General features: G+C 35.3%; 1 protein-coding gene across 3 annotated transcripts; it reads left to right on the top strand.

Moving 5' to 3' along the window:
* Positions 1–1,806: 1,806 nt before the first annotated feature.
* Positions 1,807–17,995, top strand: LOC117907751. 3 transcript variants are annotated; one of them, XR_004650046.1, is made up of 4 exons: positions 1,807–4,727; positions 7,048–7,184; positions 10,082–10,178; positions 17,767–17,995. XR_004650046.1 is itself a non-coding variant. In XM_034821400.1 (2 exons), exon 1 carries the CDS (start codon positions 2,102–2,104, stop codon positions 4,697–4,699), a length of 2,598 nt encoding a protein of 865 aa, XP_034677291.1. In that variant the 5' UTR covers positions 1,807–2,101; the 3' UTR covers positions 4,700–4,727; positions 7,035–7,654. The 3 variants fall into 3 exon arrangements, 1 of the variants encoding a protein (XP_034677291.1); XR_004650047.1 differs by lacking the exon at positions 7,048–7,184; XM_034821400.1 differs by lacking the exons at positions 10,082–10,178; positions 17,767–17,995 and having other exon boundaries at positions 7,035–7,654.
* The last annotated feature ends 860 nt before the right edge of the window (positions 17,996–18,855 follow it).

Here is an 18,855-nt window from a genome sequence, read left to right as displayed (position 1 = left end):
ATTAATAATTTTTTAGTTCTTTGAATACTATTAATAAATGTGTAGTAAACTTTATTATTAATAAATTATTATTAATGCATTTGTTGTAAACTTTATTGTTAATAAATTTGTGAATGCAATAAACTTTATTATTAATAAATTTGTTAGTCCTTTGAATGGTATGAGTCATTGTTTGTAGTAGGATATGGATTTAAATTTTCATTGATTAAAATCTAAAAAAAAAAAAGGTTTATCAATTATTATCTATCCTAATGATGTGACATCCATTCCCCTTGTAGTACCACTTATTGCATCATCACCGTAACCATTAAAAGGTTACATTTGGTGACAAAAAGTTAGATTCTTCAGCAAATGATGATTAACAAAGAAATGACGATTTTCATGATTGAGGATGTGGGTAAGCACATGTCAGTCCCATAGAGCCAATGACGAAACATGCATATTGTTAACGTTCACAGTAAAAGCGAAAGGTTTCTTTGTGTGGTACACATTAAGGATGTTATCATATATATGACCTGTATTTTGGATATTGTTAGTATTTTGCATGTCATTATTTTAGACAAATGTCATGATATATGTCTATTACTTATTACATTTTTTGATTCAGTAATTATTGGTTAACATAAGTTTTATAGCATTGTTACTATTTTGGATTTATTTTAGACAAGATAGTATTACTACTATTTTGAAAGATGTCAAGTCAATTGAAATTTGATTTATTTATTTTGATTGATATTGGATTATAATCTCAAAATATTGATTATGATATATACATGTGATAAAATTTAGAAATTTAATTGTATTTAAGATAAAACTAATTAAGAGATAAATTTTAATTTTTTTTAAAGAGACAACTTGAAACAATTTTTATTGTTTTAAATTCCAACTTTTTTTAATGTACAAGTTTTGGATTTTTTTTTTTAAACTATGGCTATCTTCTCAAGTAACAACTTATATGATATTTTAATTTTTTATACAAATTTTTGTCTTGATGGACCAAATAAATTAAAATTAAATTCTTTTAGTGCATTTGAATAATTTAGAAAATAAATCATTTATAAATTTAAATAATTTTATATATTTACATAGATATTGTCTTTTAATAAGACAACTTAAAAAAAAATGAAGGGACAATTTAGGGTTTGTTTGACAACTATTTTTTAAAACAATTTTCTGTTTTTAAAAACAAAAAACTTGAAAAGACTTGTTTGATAATAAAAAATTATTTTTTATTTTCTATTTTTAAAAACAAATAATAAGGTTTTTTCAGATAACATATTTTAGTTGTTTTATATTGTTTTCACTTGTTTTATGAGAGTTGTTTTAAAAAATAATTATACAAATATTTAGAATGATTAAAAATAAAATATTACACATAATAATTATTTTTAAAATATATTTGAAAATATTAAAAATAAGTTAAAAACATTCAAATTTCTAAATAAACTTTTATTTTACAAAACATTATAAAATAGTTTTTAAAAACTATTTTTGAAAACAATTACTAAACATTGACTCTGAAAAAAAAAATTTTCAAAGAAACAAAATAAAAAGTTTTATTTTCAAAGAAGTTGTATTCTTAAGTTGTTTTTTTAACAAACAACTTTCATGTATATAAATGAAAGTTTTAAAATTTTATCTAAAAGTTTTATAAAAAAATAAAATAAAAATATTTTAAAATTATAAATTTAAAAATCAACTTCTTACATAAAAGAAAAAAGAAAAAAAAAGAAAAAAAGAAAAAAAAACACTTTTAGTCTGTAGAAGTTCAAAAAACCCTACAAATCTATGTGAAAGGTATGAAGAGCGCCAAACATCATTCATGGAGGACGACGCCAAGGAGAGATGTGGGACTTCAGCCCCTGTTGGAGTGCCTTCGCATCTTCTTCTTCTACTCAAGACCACCGACCTTCTTCTTCTCAATTTTTATTACTATTTTCTGATTCTTCCCCTAATTTCTGATTTCTAATTTCTAGTTTCCATCTACTCTCATTCTCCAATCACTTGCCCCTGCTCTTCTTCTTAGTTTTGTTTTTCCAAAACCCCAGATTCTGTTTTCCCTAATGTGACGGATTGCTTGTTGTTCTGCTTCTGTTCCACAATGGACTTCTCAGAAGAATGGAGGTCGATATGGCCAATCTCTTCAGTCTTCACTCCCCCGCTCCTCATCTCCTCAAAACCCTCTCTCGGTCCTCTCTTTTTCAATCCTTCTCTCAATACCCTAACCCCCCTCTTCTCCAAACCCTCATTTTCCTTCCCTCCTCACCTCCCTCGCTCCTCTCTCCTCCATGACCGCCTCCACCTCCTCCGCTGCCCAAATGCCGCCGTTTTGGCCCTCTTTCCCACCGGCGTCAACTCCGACCAAATTGGGTTTCTGCTATTGTCCGTAAAGGACTCCTGCTTGGATGTTAGGGCTGATCGAAACGGCGATGTTTTTGTGTCAAAGAAGCGGCTCAATCATCGGATTGTTCAGATTTTGGTCACCCCAATTGGGTATTCGTTTTCAGGTAATCCTGATTCTGTTGGGTTGGTCTTGGCTTGTACAATGTATTCTGTTCATTGGTTTAGTGTTAGAAATGATAACATCGACTCCGAGCCGGGGTTGATTTATCTGGGTGGTAAGGTGTTCAAGAGTTGTGCTGTTGTGAGCGCTTGTTGGAGTCCGCATTTATCCGAAGAGTGTTTAGTTCTATTGGAGAGTGGTGAATTGTTCTTGTTCGATTTGGATTATTGTTGTTCAAATTCAAATTTTAAAGGAAATAGATTGAAGATCATGTGGCACAATGCAGATTGTTCAGGAGATGGTAAATGGTTGGGTTGTGAATTTAGCTGGCATCCTAGAATTTTGATTGTTGCACGATCAGATGCTGTGTTTTTAGTCGACTTGAGGTTTGATGAATGCAGCGTGAGCTGTTTAGCAAAGATTGGGATGCCAAGTGTAGGTGAATTGGTGCATAAGGAGCCGTTCATTTCATTTTCTATGGCAGGTTCTAATGGCTTTCACTTTACTGTGGCGTCTAATAGTTTGTTGTTTCTCTATGATATTCGTAATCCATTGATACCTATGTTGCAATGGTCGCATGGTATTGACAAACCTTGTTATGTTCGTGTGTTTAAATTGTCTGAATTGAGGTCACACTCAAAGGATGACAAATATAAAGAGGCTTCAGAGTCGGGATTTTGTATTATAATGGGATCATTCTGGAAATGCGAGTGCCGAATGTTCTGCTATGGATCTTCCTTTCAAGATCCTAAAGGGTCAACTGCTTATGAAATTTCGAAACTTTGCAAATCCTATTATGCATGGGAACTCCCTTCAGAGCTTTCGTTGCTTGGTAATGAGTGTTTTTGTGGAACTTGTCTTTCAAGGAAAGAGTTTTTGAAGGGTACCCTTCCTGTGTGGGTTAATTGGCAACAAAAGAAGGACATAGTTGTGGGTTTTGGAATACTTGACAAGGATCTGTCTGCCCTATTATATGAGCCAGACAGTTTTGGTGGGTTTACATTGATTCGGTTGATGTCCTCAGGAAAGCTTGAATCACAGAGATATTATGCTTCATGGGATCTTTTAAAGAAGTCAGAAATAGCCCACAATAACTCCTTGTCTGATTTTAAAGATTATATGTACAGTATGGGTGATTTGGAATATGAATATATTAAGAAATTTAAGTATTTCAAACTTGCCTACCTATACGAATATTTTTGGAATGCTGATCTTGCTAAACTCCTCATTTGGAATATGAAGAAGCCTTGTGGGGGTCCCCTACAAGAGCCATCTTTTAATGTAGACTTTCGTGATCTTATTCTTGAAAAATTGAAGGCTTGTGGGTTCTCAAGATCATCTTCAGTTTCTGATGTTTTTAGAGATATTAGCATTCCGACAAGCATACATGAAGTTACTTGGAGGAGACTATGGTCAGGACTCCCTGTTGGTCTTTTACAGTGGGCATTTTCAAGCTACTCTGAATTCCTTGAAATACTTGTGGACAAGAAGCAGGTATCCTTGGAATTCTTAATTGTACCAGACTCACCCCAGTTGCCTCCTTTCTTCTTAAGAAGGCCTTCATGCCGTAGCAATAAGTGGTCTTACAAAGTGCAACGTGATGACGCTCTTGTGGGTCCAGTACTTCCTCTTCCTATTTTATCTTTGCTTCGAGATATTCATGATACTGGGTGCTTTGATTTGGAAGAAGCAGATGGGTTTTCATTTCAGGAAGAAGTTTCCCTAGAATGCAATGAAGTCATGAAGGTGGCTAGTGAAATGGCTGTGTCAGACTCTAGCTCTGAACTTCATGGTGACCATGCTATCTCCCTTGCTAATGACAGGGAAGAGACATGGATTGACACTCAGAATCTAAAGCCTTTCTACTTATATGATCAGCAACCATTGTCAGCTAAATGCTCTAGACTGGATCCTAGGCAGGATACCTCTGGTTATAAGGATGAGAGATTTGATACCTTGATTTTCAAAAAGCCTAAGGAACTTGTTGTTGATGGTGAGGTGGAAACAAGGGTTGGGCTAGAATTGTTTGATGACCTTTCCTCAGTAGAATTGAAGTTTGATGCTCCTGCTATGAACTTTGAAGCAAAGGAATTGCAAGCGTACAAAGCATTAAAGAGGCAGTTCTTGAAATCAAGAAGTTTTGACTTATATCAGGACTTCTTTAATCGATACAAAGTCCAAGACCAACATCCATAGTTTTCATAGGGAATCCTCAAAAATTTTGGTGAGTATTTAACCCCTGTCTTAAAAGAAATGCAAAAGGTCATTTTGATAAAGTGTAAAAAGAATAGAAAAAACAAATAGCTTTATGTACATCATACATGGATGAATGAAAAGGTTCCCATTTCCATTGAAATCAATGATGATATTAGTCTACTTTGTATTTCTCTACATTGAGATAAATTCTTCACAAATTTCTAGTCATGTTTATAATTGCTTTTGTTAGGAAGACTTCCTTGGGCTTCTTAGCAGTTTGACTGGAGCCTAGCATGATGTTTATTTGTTTATTTATTTGTTTTGTTGCTTGTTTCTTCTTTTGCCTTTTTCAGTTTCTTGATGCATAGGTATAATTTGTATGATTTGAGCCTTGCCTTTATACTAAAGAAATTAATGAATGACAAGACACTCATAAGACATCTATGTGCATGTGAGAGAACGGATTTTGCTTGGTGTATTTTTCACAGATAGGAACATTATTCACAAATCATTTGGTAGCTCATAAGATATTGATATTTAGACAAGCTAAAGAGATAAAAGGTAGTGAAACTGAAGATGTGTTAAAATTAGTTATATCTAAAAGAGTTTCAAGCATCCATTGCAGGTTATATTTCAAAATACTGGTGCTGAGGTGGTCAAGGACAAAGATGGAATGAATTCTTAGGAAAACAAACTGAATCAGTATTGTCAGAGTTAAGTTTCCTTATGGGTGGTGATTTTGATGCTCAATGTTAGAAGTTTAAGGTACACTTAAGTGATGCGGGATCTTCAAATTTCCAGCTGTGTAAGAGACACTATCTTAAGTTGGTATGTTTCTTTTAAGGACAAGAAGTATAGAAAGGTTTGGCGGGCAGTCCCTCTTTGTTTATTTTGGACGGTTTGGAAGGAAAGAAATAGGATAGTTTTTGATAATGAGGTCTTGTCGATTCAAAGATTGAAAAAGTCCTTTGTTTGTAATCTCTTTTCCTTGGCTAAATCTTCTATAGTTGTAGGCCCCTTAATTTTGTTTAACTTTGTGGACTGGTTGGGTTCTTGTTGAGGGCCGGTGAGTGCTTGTTCCTTTTTTTTTTTAGGTGACGCTTGTATACTCCCTGTATGCTTTGGATCGCCTTTCAAGCACCCTTTATCTAATATATCTTTGTGCGTTTATTTATAAAAAAAAAAAAAAAAAATTTCCAGCGGTGTATAATTTTCTTGGGTTATAGAATGAAGTGAAAAGAAACATTTGACAATCACATCAAGTTTCCTAGGCAATCACACTTAGGGTTTCCTACACAGGCAATACTTAGGAAGAAGACAATCACACCCTCAAAAGAAACATAATAGATGCTGAAACTTTAATTAAAATTCTGATTATCCACTTTGAAAGACTACATAGGCATGTATAATTGACTCTTATGACCTTTCCATATTAGGATAACTTCTATAATTCCTTCTCTTACCTGGTAAGCATAGGAAAGAGACAGAAAAACAATGTTATTTTGAAACTAAAAGAAATAGAAACTTTTTTAATGTAAGAAGAAGACTAAAAGAAATAGGAGCTTGTCAAGAAGTCAACCACTAAAGTGGTTTTTGTTTTTTTTTTTTTTTACTTAATTCTAAATATAACTTAAAACTAAATAGTGCTTAATAGTTTTAAGTATTAAGTTGTTTGTTTTTTTAATATTTTATTTTTATTAAGTATTAAGAAATAAAAATAAACCAATAGGTTACTTTTCACATTCAGAAAAAGCCAAATTTTTTGGCTTTTTCTATTCAATAAAAAATTTAAGAAATAAGTAATAAGTTAAAAAAAAGGAAAAAAAAAAAAAAAAAAAACTATCTAAAATTTGAAAGCAAGTCAATAAAAAGTTAAAAAAACAAGCAATACCTAACTAAAATAGAAATTTGACAAACTTAAATAAAACTAAAGAACAGGTAAGGAATGTTATTGACGTTGGAAATGGTTTTGCATCTGAAGCTTTAAGAACATTATGTTTGGCTTACAAAGATAAGATGAAACCTTAAATGGAGACAATATTCTATGCAATGATTCTTCATTGATAATGGTCAAAGGAATTAAGGATCTAGTGTGTCTGGAGTCAAGGATGTAAGTCAAACTATTTTAGCTGCAATTGTTGTGCATACTGTAGAATTTGGTATACTTAAGAGGATGGTTTTGGTCATATAAGAATCTAAACTTCACAAGCATCTTGAAGAGATGAAGGAAATAATATCAAGAATTCAGGTTTGTAACTGATTATACTGAAAACTTTAAACTTTGAATTCGTGGTTTGGAAGACCCAGAGATGCATTTACTTACATAATTGCTCAGTTCCACATGTTAGCTTGGGGGGACCAGCAAACCTCAGCAACCCATCCAAATACTTTGCATGGAAAAGCTGTTTCAGTGACTAGTGATGAGACCAACGATGTTCCTGCTTTGCATGATTTTTGACTTGCCCTGAGCCTAGCTGGAACAAAGGTTTGCTTTTCTTCTTGGAGGAACTATTTTGAAAGTTCCTTCATTATGTTCATCCAATCATCCTACTTTGTTTAACTTTTCATATTATGTTCACCTGTGGAGCTAAATTTCAAATTATCATATTTCATTTTTGTCTTTTTGTTTTTTCTGACATGGTCTATTGTTGTGTTGTTATTTGCACATCTCTTGTTTGTGTTATTTTATACTTGCTTAATGTTGGAGGCCATTCAATGATATGAATTTTTTTTCCTACTCTAGAATATTTTGTATGCAGTGAAGCAATATAAAAAAAGAAGTTTCTTGTCATTCCTAACTCAATTTCTAACCATTGTTTGTTCATCAGCAGATCTTTTTCTCTACCAATTAGTAAAACATGATTTAATATCTAATGGGTGGTGTGGATGAACCTTATTAACTTCTTAATAATGAGTTTTTCAAAATTTACTATCACTCTCTATTAGTCATGATCTACTTCATCCAAATCATTGCTCATCACATCCTTATGGTCAGGATAAAATTCATCAAAAATTTTCTCTATATTTTTTTTCTTGATAAGAAAATTTCGCTATGTAATCTTGTGAACTGATGATTGGCATGGGGTTGACTTTCACTCTCTCTCACCTATAAAAAAAAAAAGGAACCTTTTACTCTCTCATTTCATTTTCCTTACTATTTTTTATTTTTTATATTTATATTGGAGGGAGGGATTACTCCTTTACTCATCTTCTTCTGCTGCTTCTCCTCCGTTTTCTTTTGGTAAGAACTTTTTATGTGGCTGATGATTGCAATGAAGCCAATATTCCTTGGTTTCACCTTCACTCTCTTGCTTTTCATTCTCTCTGTATTTCCTTTTTCCATTTTATGCTCATAACTCTTTTTAGCTGTTTTCCAGAAACGGTAATTCAGGCAACGGTACCTAACGGTACCTAACTAACATGAATTTTCATTATGCTTCATGAATCCTATATGCCCATGATGGATTTAGTAAGAAAATGAAGGACTATCACTCCCATCTGAAACCATAAAATGAATGATTGCTATCACCAACATAGAATTCTGTTTCATTTGTGAAGGACTTTTTCCTAGTCCTCTTTTATCATTTAAAGTATCTATACCAAATTGGAAGAAAGGCCATGAAAAACTGATACAGGCACCCTTTACAACCTCTGCTGTAGTCATCCCTCATGGCATTACCCCAACAGGTCACCCTCTCTTTGTGGCTCCTTTTTCCAAAGGCACTCTTTGAACCCATTATTTCTTCCCATGTTCATGCTTGAAAGTCTCTTCAGGCATTTTTTTTTTCTTTTTTTCCAATTTTGTATTTGTTGTATGATATGAACCTTCCTTCCTCTTTCTCTGTGTGAGAAATCTGCTATCTGCTGATCAAATTCTAGAAGGTAATGAGAATAAATACATGATCTAAATAGTGGTTATCAACAGAATGTTTCTTTTGAGAGCATTAACTTGTAGCATGTTCTTGAAATACATGCTGTAAACATATCAGTGGGCTTTTACCAAAAAATAAAAAATAGAATGAAAAGAACAAAGAAAAAGAATGTTCACAATAATTTTCTGAATGTCATAAGTGCTCTATTAGCTTTCTGATATATGAAGAGTATCGATAATGGAGTTCATCTAGTTCACTTTTGTATTTGTATGGATGCCACTATTTCTGCATGTTAATCCAGTTATCTAGTCTTATTCCCACTTTTGCATTTCCTGAACTTAACTGAATTCATGTATGCCATCTAGAGGTTGCCAAAGAAATTGCTGAGGCATCATAATGAACAGAAAACTTACAACTATAGTAAATTGGCTAGATGGGGCTGCACAGCATATATAAAGCATTCAAAAGTTTGTATAACCTGTATGATTTAGTCCAGTGATCTAAGAGTAAAAACAAGGTAGTCCTAGATGTTAAAGGTTTAGCCAAAAATTTCAGAGCAATCATCTTTTCTAGAGAAACACCTATTCAGAATCTACAACCAGCCCAGTGTTACTCGCCTAGGGCTTCTGTACATCCTACTTGGTAGAGTCCTAAATTCCAGGTCACAGTTGATGTTGTTACCCTTGTAATAAATTTTATTTCTGCATGCTTCTCAGCATAGTTGGTTGCTGTGGGTCAACATGATTATCAACACTCTTGGGGCATGGGCGTTGGCTATGGAACCTCCAAATGATGGACTAATGAAAAAGGACTCCTGTTGGGACTAGAAAAAAATGGCAGTGAAAATTGACTAAAAAAGGGCTTAAAACAAGAACATAATAATATAAGGCTATAGATGGCAATAAAAGAATAAGCTTTGAAATTTGATGGTGCCATTGTAGTTAAGATTAGGTGTTCTCTAAAAATGATGGGACAATGTGAAAACATCAATATTTGATATATAGGTTGAACATTTACATTGAGGCCTCAAGGCTGATACGACCATCCACCTGGAGGCCTTGAAGGCATTTCTTCTGTAGAAAACCATCTTTAACCATTAGCTTTATATGGTTAAAAGTCAGTACACAATGTAAATTTTGTAACTCTCTTTCCTCATAGTTTCATTATTTATTTGTTTATGCGGTTTTGCAAAAGAGATCACTGTTTCTTTCTTTATTCTAAAGAACACATACAATATTTATAATAACTCAGAGCCTGTTTCCAAGAAGAATACGTTTTATACACAGCCCAGATATACCTAATGAGTACACATTTTCCTTTAACGAGATTTTATGGTGTGACCTTTTTGTTTGGTGGTTAGTAGTTTTTAAATTGATCTCATATTTGCTAATTACAAGGAAGTGCATTTGTCAGTTGAGTTTTATTCAGCGGAGCCACTGAGAGTGGTCTATTTTGTGGGCATTTATCTTATCCTATGAGAGAAATTTATTTGATATTTACATTATTTCAGGTATATTAAAGACCATGATAGATGAATCCTTATGGAATGCAAAATCCATCTAAAGCTCCCATGCAGTAAGAGACTATGATTTTGCCATCAGAGGCAGGTAAAATCAATTTCTCTTTCTGATAAATATCTTTCATTTACTTTTTTTCTTTCACTGTTAGGTTCCAACCTCAAACATTCCTGCCCCAACCCCTTGCCATCTGAACTATGTGTCAAGGAGATAAATCAAATTTTGCATACTCGATGTGGCATTTTACAGTTGTTTGTTTTGTACTTTAACCGAGTTTTTCTCTGCACTGTTTGGGTCTCTAATTCTTTACTGTTTTATTTATTTATGTCTTATGCCTTAAATTCTGCTTCCATGCGGAGCATGTTTCTGGAAGTCTTTATTTCTTAGATTCTGCTTGTACTTTTAAAACTATCATAACAAAGATTTTCTTTAATGAAGCTTATATATGGAATTTTTTCTTTAATGGAGTGATGGAAACTGACATGTAGGAAATTGATAGAAGATCACTGCAGAAGTTGTGTAACATCAACACAAATAGTGGAGATTAGTTCCCTTTGCTTTTGTATACACCCTTAATCATCTAGATGATTGGCCATTCAAGGAACCAGTAGACTCTCTTGACATGCCCGATTATTATGATATCATTAAAGATCCCATGAGTTAGAACTGTTTTATTAAATATTATTCCAGCTCTTATATAATCTTATGCACCATTCCCAAATGGTCACTAGTTCGAATCCCCTCAGGGCCACTGGAGGTTTACCTGGTCGTTAGCTTCAGGGCCCTGTGGGATTAGTCGAGGTGCGCGTAAGCTGGCCCGGACCTCCACGGTTATAAAAATATATATATATATATATATAATCTTATGCACCACAGTTCACTATTCCTTGTATGAAGAAAAGCATACCATTTTATTCATGATTTGTGTAATTGCATACTAGCACTGAAGTTGTCAAGGTGTGTTTTGCTGGTAAAAATGATGATTTCTCATGTTTTCAGGAGCATTGAAAATGAAAATTGTGCACAAAAAGTTTCTGGGTAAAGTAATAAATTTTTGGAGGATTGAATTTTAGTTAATGGACACATATTTCCCCCACCAAACTAGGTAGTATTTTGACTAACTTTGAAATCCCTAGCCACTCAGTTGACATACAAATTTTTGTTAATATGTCAGGAAAAATTCATTGTTACATAATCAAGATTCAAGTCAGATTATGCTTTGGTTTAACTTCTCTGATAAAAATAAGTTCAATCACTCTGCCTGAAGGTCACTTAGTTTCAATAATTTTCTTGGGTTAAGAACAGTTCTTGTGAAGTCAGTGGAAAGAAATTATCACATTAAAAATTCTTTTGATTGCTCTTATCACTGTTCATGACCATGCTGTTATTCTTTCCCACTAATGTATCAGTTTACAGAAAAAAGAAAAAAAAAAAAAAAAGAGAGAAAAATCCCTTATTTAGGCTTTGTTTGAATCATAGGAAGTGTTGAACATCACATTCGGTCAATTGTCCTAGTCATCAATTGGATGCAAGAGACTACTAGAAATGGCTTTAACTGTCAGATAGTCGATGCAAAGATGTTGGACAGATAATGATATACAAAGTACTAAAGTAAGTATCTTTGTCTATCTTTATCTGGGTAATTGGATAGGGTTAATCACTTCATAAAAAATAGATGTAGTGTCACTCTCAAAGGAAGACATATATAAAGTAATTGCACACTACTGCTTTAACTAGAAAACAGGCGAATTGGTCCTGATGTGGGAAAGTGAGGTTGTTAGAATATAGCTATAAATAGAATAAAGGATGAAGGAAAAAGGGCCTTCTGGAAAACTCAATTTTGGAGCTCTTACATTTTGATGCCATATATGGGAAAGAAGCATTGAAGAGGATGTCTCAAGGAATGGAGCAGTTGGGTAGATTGGATGGGGGAGATCAAGTCAGAGAAGGAGATTCATTCCATCAACTGTAAGAGCGTATGGACTAGCAAAACAAGTGTAGTTTGATCAATGAATATGCTCTTTGATGTAACAGAATGAAATGTTAATAAATGATAATGCAGAGTTGAGGGCTAGGGTGAGATTAAGGCACTCTCCTTTGCCATTGACCATTTCAACTCCCGCTACTGTTGAGAGATCCCACTGGGAAAAGTCTCCTTTGTCTTTGGAGGAGGATAAGTCAATAAGAAATGAAATCATTCTGTCTTTCAAAGATAGAGGCTTTCTGGAGATGCAATTGGACAAATTGAAGGCCCATGTTGATTCCAGGAGGGGAAGGAATGCCCATCCATTGGTGAAGAGTTTGCAATTCAACTGAGTGGTAGTTCGTTTTCTTCACATATTTTAGAGGCTAAGGTGTCCTCTAGGTTTCTATTCCCTAAGTTCCATGTTTACAATGGTATGGGGATCTGATGGATCATGTGATCCATTTCTGTGAATTAATGGCATTTGTGCATGGCAATTATGCATTTTTTTTCTTTTTTCTTTTTTTTTTTTTTTTTTTGATGATAGGTAAAGAAAGCAAATATATTAAAAGCACTTGGAAAAGGCACACAAAGTACACACGAAATATACAAGTAGCAGTTGAATACAACCGAATACAAGCAAAAGAAAAAGGAAAAGAAAGAACAAACAAGGACAATGACCCTTCACTTAAGTACACGCAAACCCAACCTAAAAGAATACAATGGAATGAAACTTTTATCAATTGGACATTTTGTTCTTTATCTTGAAAGGCACTTCCTTTAAGCAAACCACGCCCGTTCTTTGCAATTTGATCAGGGACTGAAAAACGCTTGTTTTCTCTTTTTCACTGGCCCCTCTAACATTCCAGGAAAGTGCTCACAACTTCATTGATTAACTGAAACTAACTCCTGACCCTTCTTTCCATCCTTCCCACCCCTTCCAGCTTTACGATAATTGATGGAGCATTCCAACTCCTCTTCAAGTTTTGACAAGCCAACTTTCCTTTTCCTAGGAGCGCTAGACTGACTCTTAAACTCTTTCCTCACCTTCAATTTCCTTAAGAGATTCAAAATCTTCACCTCGTAACCTACAATTGGCATGCCCAAACACTTGCTAAAATTTGTCAAATAACTGTCAGCCCAATCATCTAGATGAGACCATCCTCATCACTCCTCCCACTGTCCTCTCTCTCTACCAAAAAAAATTTCTGCTTGTCATCACCAACTAACCCTGTTGAACCTTCCTACACGATCTCACTACATCCACCCAAACCATTTTAATCAAGTCAACTTCCAAACAAGACTGCCCCTCGCTAGAATCCTAGGTCCCACGGACCTCCTCCCATCCACTAAAACCACAGAAACACCCAAAGAAGAAGAAAAGGCACCTAAACCCGCCAAAGGAAGCACTGAAAGGGGAGAAATACCTAGAAATCTTATGGCTTCCTCCAACAGGGCATCGTTAGAGAGCAGAGGGCCTATTTGCATCTGTAAGCCAGACCTTGAGGACACCCAGCCCCACAATGAAGTGAGCATCACAAAGTCAGCGTCTTCCCCAAAAAACCTCTCCTTCATACTCAAATCACCAATCTTGCAGCTCTGCTTCATCACAATACCCACTTTTCTTGTTACAAGGGAAAAAGAAGCAATAGGAGCAATGACTCCTTCAACAGAGGTGAGGCCTGCCTTATGCACCTCTCTGGCCCAACACAAGGGCTTCTTAAAGACTGCCCCTCACAACTCTTGGGTAGGGCATACTAAGAGGGCCCAACAAAGCCCTCATTAGAAACATAATCAACTCACTTCCCAACTAAGGGCTTGTTCTCCTCTTTTTAGGCTAAACTCTCAACCACTCGGTCCACCCCACTTCCTAAACCACTCTTTGCAGTGCCAGCTGCATCACTCCTGCACAGGCTTGCAGATCCCTCAGACACCATCATAGCATGCCTCCCCCTCCCGCACAACGCCTTTCCCCTTCCAACCTTGAGAAGCCACCTCACCCACAACTTTTTGACTTTCTAGAGAGCCAAATTTAAACTCCTTTAGGGTGCATGGACTCCCATCACCCTTATCCCTTATCTCTCGCCAGTTTCCTTTTGAGACCACTTGCGACATCCATGGGGGGACTTCCCACCATAGCTGCACTGCAAAGCAAATCGACCCCACCACTACTCTCAGAGAGCCAAGAAGCTTTCTCCCATCAGATTTTACAAGAACTCTGGCCCATTGTTTGTTGCGACTTTGGGCAGTATCTTCATCCACCGCCCCAAAACCACCACACCTATCTCCTAAAAGCTGGAAAAGCTTCATGCTCCACAAATGCAATGGAAGACCTAAAAGCCTCACCCAAACTTCTTTGTCATGAAACCAATTTCGAAAGCAACCCACTGGAGGGTCCCACTTGCTTAAGGACAAATGCTTGTTTTCAAACAGTCTCAACCCCTTGTTAAGCATTGAATCTGCCTCTGAAGAAGCTTCGAAGTCAAATAAAATAAAAGAGCCCCCAAGCAAAAATAAAGACAACCCTCCTCTTAATTGCCATTGAATAGCCCACTTCTTTACAGCACCCAGGTAAGCCACTGGGTCTGTGAGATCCCACCACCTACCCACCAAACTGGAATTTAAAGATTGGACCCCTGAGAGAACCTCCCTTTCTTTGAGTTGAATCCAAATTGCCTCCCCCACTTCACCCAAAACCTTCCGAGCTTTGTCTGCATAAGTCTTGGCCATAGGTATAACTCTCTTGCTCCCCTCCTCCGACCACTTCCAAAGAACACCTTCCCACCTTCCCTAGATCCTTGAGAGGGAGGAACCACCCCAAGGCTACAAAGCTTCACAATCAACATACACCAACCCTTGAAACTCCTCTACTTTCTATAAAGACAAGAATGAATTTCTTTACCTCCACAGAGGTCACTGAACATTGGAGAAACCTGCCAGCACCTTTGCTGCAACACTGCAACCTAAAACTTCTCCCCCCTTCCTCTCACTCCGAAGAAGCAAAAAAACCTTTCTCCTCCCGATAGCACAACTCCACTCTTTCCAGTAGCTGAGACAAGCTAAACTCCCCAAATCTGATCCAACTTGAGAAACCCCTACCTCTCTCCACAATTTTCCCTTGCAATCTGCCATTTACCTCCTCAATGGAGATTTCAATTGTGCAAAACTTTTCTATCAAGTTTGCAGAGACCTACCCTTGTGTGGCTTCTCAATCTTCCAAGTGGAACCATAACTTCTTTTGCTAGTTTGTATACAATGTCCATGTCACAGTACATGTGTTCCTCTCAGCAGAGGAGAAATGGGTTCTTTATTCAATATTTGGATGAATGAAGTGAATGGAGTAAGAGAATACGTCTGGCATTTTAGCACAATGTTAGTTTAAGGGTAGGCTTATAACAACTTAACTACTTGGATAGCACTCATTGTAAAAGTTCTTTCACAAGAAAAAACCTGCCATGATGGAAGAATCTTTCATAAGAGCCTATAAGTATGTAAGTTTGGAGGAGGATACGGCCATTGCAACTCCTAAGGTGGTGGCAACCTCCAAGTAATTAAGTAAGAAGCAACTTGATAGACAAGATGTATACCAACATGGTAAACAGGCTTGATAGAATGATAATTGGAAATTCAGGGTACAAGGTAGAGACATTGAAGCTGTCTTCTCCAAGTTAAATGCTCCTTATTCCCAAGTTTTTTCAGGGCTATTTGAGTTGTAGGATTGCAGTTTGCTGCCTTGGGCTGAAAAAGACCAAATTAAAGAGGATAAAAATACATTTTGTTCCTATCATCGCACTCCTGGTTGCACAATAGAGGCTGTAGAAGCCTGAAACATGTTGAAATGTACCAACACAGGGGGCAACTATTGTAGTTCTTGGATATAGGCAATAACAGAATTGAGGAGGCCAAAAAAGTTGGGCAAAATGCGGGAGGGGAGTTAACTGAGAGTCAAAGGCATGTGAGTTATGTTATTCATGGTGAGAGTTGAAGTTGCTAGATGACCAACCTTGAGCATGTCAATCAAGTAGAAATTAAAGTTTGAGCAGTTGATATCCAGTAACCTGGATTGGGAGATACCATATTTTAATTACCTAAAGAGAGTGGGATTTCCCAACCCCATAATGGCGCTTTAGTCATCACTCTACTGATGGCTAATTGTGAAGTCCAACAGATATTGATTAACTCTGGTTCCTCTGTTAATAGCTTATTCCTTTCTACTAACCAACAAATAGGCATCTGAACAGAGCTGCTAATTTCTAGCAGCAGCTTCTTAGTTGGTTTCAATAGAAGATTGTTAACTAAGAAGTCTCATGGTTACTTGATGTTAAGGTTTATAAAGGCAGTACATAATCCAACTTGGTTCACCAATATTGTGATGGTTCCAAAGAAGGATGGGAAGTGACATTTTTCTGTGGATTATATATACGTATATATATATATATACGTATATATAAGGCTTTCCCACTCCTGAGGATAGGTCAGTTGGTAGATATGACAAGGGTCGTCAAAGATTATTCTTTATCAATGCATATTTTGATTATAACAAGATAAAATGGAGCCAAGTGATGTAAAAAAAATTGCTTTCATTACTTAGAGAACTTTGTTATTTGTTTATGTCCTTTGGATTGAAAAACATAGGTGCAACCAATCAAACTTGTGCTATGAGTGTTTTCTATCTTGCTAGGGAAGACTATGGAGGCTTGTCTTAACGATGTGCTAGTCAAAACTAAGTTAGGCTCACATTTCTCAGATCTTAAAGGCATGACGCCATTCCATCAAATGTGCTAGTCATCAGTAGGACACAAGATATTAGTGGAAATATATTTACTTTTCAAATGGTCAATTCAAAGATTCTGGATAGATAAATGATGTACAAAGTGCTCAAATAGCGTGTCTGAGTACTTTGATAGGCTTTAATGAATCTGTAATAAACATATACATTTGTTACTCTTAGAGAAAGACATCTAGATAGAATAACTATCCATTATTGCCTTAGGTAGAAATTAGGAGCAATGGGGCTAATGTGGGAATTTGAGCTTGTTAAAATAAAGTTATAAAACAAGTAGAAGTATCAAGGAAAAAGAACCTTTTAAGCCAACTCGATTTTTGAGCTCTTACAAAAAGTATTAATAAAAGGAAAAAGAAGTATAAAAAGTAAGAACAAATATCCGAGTTCTCATATTTGATTTTCAATGGGAAGTACCAAGGAAAATCAGCTATAATAAACACTATTTAAAAATTTTTATATTTTCAAATTCTGCTTTTCTTCATATACAAAAAATAAATAAATAAATTTAGAGAAATAGGTAAGAAAACTTATTAGGTTTGAATTTATTTTTTGCTTTTTTATTTATGTTTTCTTTTCTCCTAGTTTAATTTTCACATCCATTTTTCCTTCACGTTTCCTCTTAAACTTTATAAGAGTTAAATGGAGCTTCCTAAGTTATGCATTGGCTGGTTGCACACATGATCCAATAGCTAGAAAAACTCCTATTTGTCTATCTTTACCCCTTTCTTGCCTCCTTCAGCCATTTTACAAGCAAAATCCCCATGATATCCATGCAATCTGTTCAAATGTAGGCATTATTATTATTTATTTTTTCTATACACACACACACACACGCACATATATATATATATATATGTAGAGAGAGAGAGAGAGAGAGAGAGAGAGAGAGAGATTTATAATTGCCTCATGCCTTAATGATTTGTGTGCAGACTCAGAGAGTTCAAAGAGGATAGGGTGGAAGCAATATTAGATTACATTGGAGATGTGTGTGGCAGATAAGAGGAGAATGCTTTGCCAATGCCCTCCCATAAAACTTACATGATACAACATTATAAATGTTCTCATGCCCTCTCTTTTGTTTTCATTTTCTGTTTCTTTCTTGTGCTTCTGTATATATTATCAATTTGATGGATAATGTACAAAGTTCAAATTCTTTTCTCCAGCAAAATTCAAAATCCATTTGTCAAATTCAATAATAATTGGTTTGTTCTCATAAGTGAAGAGATTTGGACTTTAGTTTCAGCTGTTAGATGAGTAGGGATTGTCATTTTACCCCTTCTATAATATTTTGTGTACCATGTTTCATGCCCCTATTATGAGAGAAATTGTTGCTTGTAAATGTATTAATGATTCAATTTTGAATTTTAATGTAAATGGAATTTGGATTAAATTTGGACAATTTTTCTCATGTGATTTATTTCAACCCTCTTTGGGAGAGCCTTTTAAATGCTAAAAGCAAATATTAGAAGATATTGATGTTTGGATAGAACTCTCAAATATGATCCCATAAATTGAAACCTGATTTATTGATTTATTTACCTATAATCGATGAATTGAGATCTGATCCACCTATGGTGAATTGGGGTGTTTGTGCTATGGACTATTCATAGTTGAGATGACTTATCCTAATGTGGTGTTAGGCAGGCTGGAGAATTACGGAGATTTACTGAGAAAGTTTCAGGGGATAATTGCCAATTTTGTATAATTTGAGTTTGGTTTAGGTGTGTTTGAGACCCGAGTTATGGTTTTAAGTGGGTTGTAAATGAAAAGTTAAAACCATTTTCCTAGAAAGCTGCATGAATACTAGGTGATTGTTGGTTGCAAATTAATAATATTAGTCTTTGATGTTATTTAGACTGAACCCATGCTACTGAAAGTGGTATGCTCGTTTGGTTTCCTGGAAAGTGTAAGAAAATTTTCATGACTCTGCTGTGGATATTTGTTGCAATAATGCACGAGTTTAGCTTTTGTAACAAGTCAGTTCCCTTTGTCAGGGCACAAAAATACATGTGTTTGTA

Source organism: Vitis riparia, chromosome 18 (genome assembly GCF_004353265.1).
Source record: "Vitis riparia cultivar Riparia Gloire de Montpellier isolate 1030 chromosome 18, EGFV_Vit.rip_1.0, whole genome shotgun sequence".
NCBI lineage: Eukaryota > Viridiplantae > Streptophyta > Magnoliopsida > Vitales > Vitaceae > Vitis > Vitis riparia.
Note: the sequence above shows the minus strand (reverse complement) of the source record. Positions and strands in the feature narration are given on the sequence as shown.